Source organism: Passer domesticus, chromosome 18, assembly GCF_036417665.1.
Source record: "Passer domesticus isolate bPasDom1 chromosome 18, bPasDom1.hap1, whole genome shotgun sequence".
In the NCBI taxonomy this organism is placed as follows: domain Eukaryota; kingdom Metazoa; phylum Chordata; class Aves; order Passeriformes; family Passeridae; genus Passer; species Passer domesticus.
The window spans coordinates 3781749-3787847 of record NC_087491.1 but is presented as its reverse complement, the minus strand read 5'-3'; the positions used below and the strand labels follow the sequence as shown (position 1 = coordinate 3787847).

At 50.5% G+C, this 6099-nt stretch overlaps 1 protein-coding gene and 1 long non-coding RNA gene across 5 annotated transcripts in view; one reads left to right on the top strand and one right to left on the bottom strand.

Moving 5' to 3' along the window:
• The first annotated feature begins 6 nt into the window (after window positions 1-6).
• LOC135283190 (uncharacterized) lies at window positions 7-5376 on the top strand. 2 transcript variants are annotated; one of them, XR_010349047.1, is made up of 4 exons: window positions 7-179; window positions 912-1010; window positions 1558-1640; window positions 5129-5376. It is a non-coding gene; the product is annotated as an uncharacterized LOC135283190 (long non-coding RNA). The 2 variants fall into 2 exon arrangements; XR_010349046.1 differs by lacking the exon at window positions 5129-5376 and adding an exon at window positions 1765-4290 and having other exon boundaries at window positions 8-179.
• LOC135283187 (discoidin domain-containing receptor 2-like) overlaps window positions 2839-6099 on the bottom strand; it is a 59973-nt gene continuing 56712 nt past the window's right edge. For 2 of the 3 annotated variants that reach the window (XM_064393711.1, XM_064393712.1), the window contains exon 17: window positions 2840-5038. In XM_064393711.1, coding sequence (XP_064249781.1) covers window positions 4898-5038 — 141 coding nt within the window. In that variant the 3' untranslated portion in view covers window positions 2840-4897. Of the gene's footprint in view, window positions 5039-5363; window positions 5402-6099 lie in introns of all 3 variants that reach the window. The other variant, XM_064393713.1, reaches the window with a different exon arrangement.

Sequence of the window (6099 nt, the reverse complement as noted above, 5' to 3'; positions counted from 1 at the left end):
GCCCCCAGCAGGTTCCACCTGCAGCACAAAACCCCTCAGCTGCTCCTGGACACGGCTCTTTCCTTCCCCACGTTTTGGAGGAGCACAGGAATTCTACAGCGTTTGTCAGCTTTCCTGAGGGCCCCAGCCCTGGACCCAGCAGTGCCAGCAGCCCCCTGGGATGGCCCCAGCACAGCCAGGTCCATGCTCACATCCCCCCAGGGCTCTGCAGGGCTGTCAGCACTCCCAGGGACATCGAGGCCACCACTCCTCTGCCTGCTCCCCCTGCCCTGAATTGAGGATTCCCTGCTGGCTCCTGCAGGATGAAGGTTGTTCCCAGTCCAACACACGGCCTTGCTGGGTTTGTCCCTGCCCACAACAGGGGCTCCTGTTTGCTGAACAGCCCAGGCAAGGTTTGGGCTGGAAGGGACCATAAAAATCACCTTGTTCCACCCCTGCCATGGCAGGGACACCTCCCACTGTCCCAGGCTGCTCCAAGCCCTGTCCAGCCTGGCCTTGGGCACTGCCAGGGATCCAGGGGCAGCCACAGCTGCTCTGGGCACCCTGTGCCAGGGCCTGCCCACCCTCACAGGGAACAATTCCTCCCCAATATTCCAACTAACCCTGCCTTCCTTCATCTCCCTGTGCACTCCATGCCCTCATACACCCCCTGTGCATTGAGTTGATCAGCCCCCAGATCTTTGGGAAGAAAAACATGGAATATTTTCCATGTGATCTCAGGACTGGTCACTGGTGCAGTTTAAACTTCTTGCAAATGAGATGTTTGAATTAAAAATTAAGTATGAACAAGCTTGGCTTTTAGACATCCCTGCCCACCCAGACTGAACTGAGTGTTCTTCAGCCCTTCAAAAGTATGTAGTAACTCCTGAAGTTGAAAATTATTAAATTTTCTCCCTAAATTCCCCTCCCAGCTGACTGGAACTGCAATTGGAGCTGCAGTTGCACTGCTACTTGAAGTAGTTGTTCTGTTTGTCATGTGTGGGATAAGGAGACTATCAAGTACTTACCATGTAAGTTTTAAAATCAGTTTTTCCATCTGTCTTGGGTCTTTTTGTAATTTTCTGTGGTAGTTGTTTGCTGCAGAGCTGTGGTTCTTGCAGGACAGCAGCTTTAAAGGTGGAGAACTTGTGCTGGCTCCCTTGCCCAGGTGTGAGCCCAGAAGTGTCACATGCAGGACCTGGAGGTTTTATTTCTTTGGGGTGTGAGCAGTGTCAGCCCCAGGACCAGCTGTGAATTCTGCAGATGAATTCAACCCTGCTGTGGTTTCACTGTCACAGATGGAGAAATGATTGAATTCGAGGTTTCCTTGAGGAGATGAAAACCACCCAACCCTTCAGTCTGTCCAGAGAGCCCTTTATCTCCTCTGGGCTGGGGTGGAGCCTCAAGGCAGCCCTGCCTGGGCCTGGCTTGGCCAGAGCTGGGAATGAGGGATGCCAGGGTGGCTGAGGTTGCAAACCCTGCCCACGGGAGCTGTTCTGGAGGCAGCAAAGTCCCCAGGCTGTGCTCAGGTGCTCTCAGCTGCTGCAGGTGGTTTCTGATGTGGTGCTTCTGTTTCAGAACAACTTCAGCCCCACGTGCCTCAGTACAGGTTTCGCAAGAGGGACAAAGTGATGTTCTACGGGAGGAAGATCATGAGGAAGGTGAGGGCACCTGGTGAAATCCAGTGTGAAGTGGAGAGGTGTCAAGTTTGCAACACTTTTCTGGCTGAGCCTGGCCCAGGGCCTTCAACCCATAAATCTCACTGGGATGTTGTGGATGTTTCAGAGCTCCTGCAGGACTGACTGCATTGCTGATGGAGCAGCAGCAGCTTCTCGTTCTGGCCAGACCTTTCCTCCTTGAAAAATACTTGCAGTCAATGAGGGTAGCAATAAATCAATGAGTATCTAACTCCTGTAGGGACTTTAAATGTCCCAGAATCCCAGACTGGTTTGGGTTGGAAGTGACCCTAAAGACGATCCTGTTCCACTACCCAGATTGTTCCAAGCCCCATCCAACCTGGCCTTGGGACACTTCCAGGGATGGGGCATCCACAGATTCTCTGGACCATCTATTGAATATCTGAGAGTTGTTCTTACCTGTTAAGGTGCCTAATTTCCCTCAAACTTTGTCTGAGAAGATCAAAATGCTGCTTTGACTCCCGCCCTTGGTGCCTAAATGGAGAGATCTGGTTATTTTCAGCCTAGAATGTATTTGAGCTTGCCCAAACACCCGAGCTCTGAGCAGGGCAGCCCTGCCCAGCCAGCCCAGGGCTGCAGGGTGGGTGGCTCTGCCAGGGGCACAGTGCCTCAGCTCCCAGGGGCAGTGACAGACCAAGGGGCAAAGGCACAGGATGCAAGGGACAGGCCCACCAGGCACAAGGATAAAGTTCTTCATGGGCACAGAACAGCCCTGGGACAGGGTCAGGGATGGCATTTCCAACCCTGGAAATTTTCAAAGCCCAGAGCACCCCAAGGGAACTTAGAAATCAGCTCAGCTTTAAGTGGGCATGTTGGTAAGGGACCTATAAAGGCTTCTCCCAGCCTAAAGCATCTGATTTGAACACTGAGATGAAAAAGCTGTTTATTGAAATGCAGCACCAACCAACAACCCCAGGCCCACTGAGGTCCCACCAGCACAAGAGGATTTGGGCTAGAACTTTTCCAGCATTTCCAGAAACTCCCTTAAAAAATCTTTTTTTATTGGTCTGTGGCTGCCCCCTCCAACCCCAGGGGTCACATCCTCCCCAAAGAGCTACTGAACAACCACACCAAAGTGTCATTTCTCAGGGCAGACACCTGGGTACATAAAAAAGAAGTGGAAATTCACTTTTATCAAGGTTATCGTTAGAATTTATTGATATGAGACAAACTTTGTATGTCACCATGTCAATGGAGGAACAGCATGTCCAATGTCACAGAAGCACAGAGCCCACCCAGGGACTCTCCCTGCCCTGGGAGCTCCCAGCTCTGGAGCACAGGAGGCCACACACCCAGCTGGGTGGCACTGGGGACATTTCCTGGGCAGGAATGCTCCAGAAATACCCTGGCTGAGAGGATTGCCAGACTGCAGCACCCAGCAGGGACCTGCTGGCTCTGACTCCAGCAGGGAAAGGCAGCTCACCCCAGGCCCCTGCAGTCACAGGGGGAAAAGAAAGCCGAACAGGAGGTGAGATTCCAGGAATCCCTGCAGGAGATGAGAGCACTTGGGCCCTCTGGCTCCTCAGCCCTAAAGGGGCTCAGAGGAGCAGCTGGGGTGGGGACAGATCCCCAGCAGGACAGCCCAGGCATGGCTGGAGCCTTCCCAAGGAGCAGACACAGCCATGCCATGCTCCAGCCTGGCATCTGCCCATTCAGAAGCAGGGTTCTTCTTTTAGCACAATTGTGCCTGTGTTGTAACCACTCAGACATTCCCCTCTCAGCAGTGCCCTCCCTCAGCACAGCCAGCCTGTCATCTATGCTTGTGGCTATGATGAAAATTATCTTTATCATCTTTACTGGAAATACATTTTATGCTGGATTCTACTTAAAAAAAAAAGCCAAGTGCTGAGCTTTCATCTCCTCCCAGCTTATGAAATATTTGGTTTGGTCCTAAGTATCTTGCTAAATGATTAGAGGGAATAGCAGAGTATTCCCCAGGCACCTGGTAAATCCACAATGGATTTATTGTAGAAACACACTAAATTCTCTAACTCACTCCAAATGGATTTCAGAGCCCTCTAAAACCCTGCAGAGAATGAGCTGTTTGTGACAGGACACACAAAAAGCAACCCCAAGTTCAATGAGTAACCGAGATAAAGGACAGGCCACAGCAGGGGACGTGCCAGCCCAGCCCCTGTGACAGGGCAGGGACAGCCTGGCCATGGCACCAACCTGCTGCACACCTGGAGAGGAACCTCAGGCTCCAGACACACACGTGTGACCTGTGTGCTCCTCCTGTCCCTCTCCTGGGAGCTGTGACAAGTGACAGAGAGGGCTCTGCTCTCAGCCATCTGGTTCCACCCAGTCTAAGTTCCCTCTCACATTGATTTAGAGATCTCATATTGATGGGTAATTATACAGGATTAATTGCACATCAGTCCATTGTGGCTACAAGTTCATTAGGTTAATAACTCTACATAGTGACAGTAGTACAGTATCAGCTACTTCTCAATACAAACTCCCTACCCTAACCTTAATTTGTAGGTCAGAGGAAGACCTTCTAACACAGTGACCTCCCAATAACCTTTAACATTCATTTCAAAATCATTTTTTCTAGAAAACAAAAAAAAAAAAAAATCCAGTGTGGGGAAAACGCACATATATAACCAAAGCAGTGCTTAACAACCACAGGAAAACAGAACATCATCTTGGACTCTTGTTTCAGCATCTTCTGTGGACCCTGGCAGTGTCACTCCCAAAGGGTTCCTCAATGCTCCGTCAGTTCCCAAGTCCATTAAACCATTTCCCAGCTCCAGATGTTTCTGGCCTCTCACCATTGTCTGTAGCAAGAGCACACAGAAACACTTGCTCATGTGCACAAGACTTCCATCAGTTTCCATGGAAGAGCTCTGGAAGGCTGCAGCCTTTGTTCCAGAAACCTGCTCGAGTGGCAGCGCTCTCACCGACCGGCGCCTTCCCTTCCAGCCAGGAGAGAGCTCCAAGTCCCTCCAAGCTTTACTCATTCCTTCTGCCCAAAGCTGTATGGGTATCCAATAAAACCCCTCTCACAGTATTCCCAGGAAATGATTCAGAAGAGGAGATGATTTTTCAACCAAATGAGACCCTCTGGTCCTGTGTGTCAGACCATGGCCAAGAGAATGAGCAGCTGCCATGGACGTCCCAACTGAAATAGTCAGGGAGGGGAGCGAGGTGGCCTGACTGAGGGACAGGCAAAGAGACCCCAAAGTCACTCTGTTCTCGAGTCTGCCTCTTTCCCAGAGTCAAATGTTGGATTCCATTTGTTCTAGCAGGAACTGGTGGATCATGTCAAAAGTGGGACGATCTTTGATATCCCTGCTCCAGCATTTCAGCATCAGGTCGAACACAGGGTTAGGACACAGAGGAGTCTGGGACAGGTAGATCTGAAAGGAAGAGCCACAGTGTTTCAGTGGGGTTCTCACAAAAGAACTGAACCTTTACTCAAGTAACACCAAAAGACCGTTTCATTCCAGGTTTACAAGACGCAGCCACCATGCAGTGTTTGGAATCCCTCCAGCTCCAGTCTGGACAGAGCCTCTCAAACAGCACCACGGACACTTTGCCAACTTGTCTGATGAGCTGGTCACAAAACAGGCCTTTGTCCCCCAGAAAACACGAATGCTTCTGAGGGATTTGTTCTCCAAGAGACAGCAAAACACAAACCAAAACCAAATTTACCACAATAAAATCCAAGTACTTTCAACTCACCGTAGACAGCCCATGAGGCTTTCTAAGCATCGTGACAGCTTGTTAGCAGAGACAGAAAAAACACCTTTTAGAGCTTGTCTGCAGCACAGCTTGGCAGATTTACTTTATTTCTCCCTCTCATTTTTAAGGCTCACTTCTTGTAGGCTCTTGGCTAATCACTAGTATTTGGGAGATGATGAGTAAACCCCATATAATTTTATTTCCCTTAATTCTCTGGTGTTAAGGGTGAATTTTGGGGAGAACTGTTCTCCATAGCTTTGGGTACTGAGGAGATGGAGTGTCCTGCACCATCACTGGTATCTACTGAGGGCAGCAGCAGTGGGGACAAAATGACACAAAAGCTCTTCAGCAGCTGGAGATGGCCAAAGGCTTCTTGGCATGTGTGGAGATACTACAGGGAGAACCTAATCCCTGGGAACTAACAACTGCTCCTTCCCACCACAAAACCCTCCTGCTTCCTCATCTTGCAGAAGCAATGCTGGTGGGAGAGTGCTGACAGAGGAAAGGAGCAACAGGACTGTGGGAGAACCTGGAAAAGCTGAAGACAGGCAGAGTGAAGTGGTTTAGAACAGGAAATCAGCTGGACAGGGCCAAGGGGTTCCTCCAGTGGGACTCCAAGAGAGGAAAACTGGTGCAGTGAGCCCAGACAAAGGGAGAGGAGAGGGAGGACAGGTGAGAAGGTGAGTGGAACAGAGGACACAGGTGAGAAGCTGAGCAGGACACAGGTGAGAAGCAG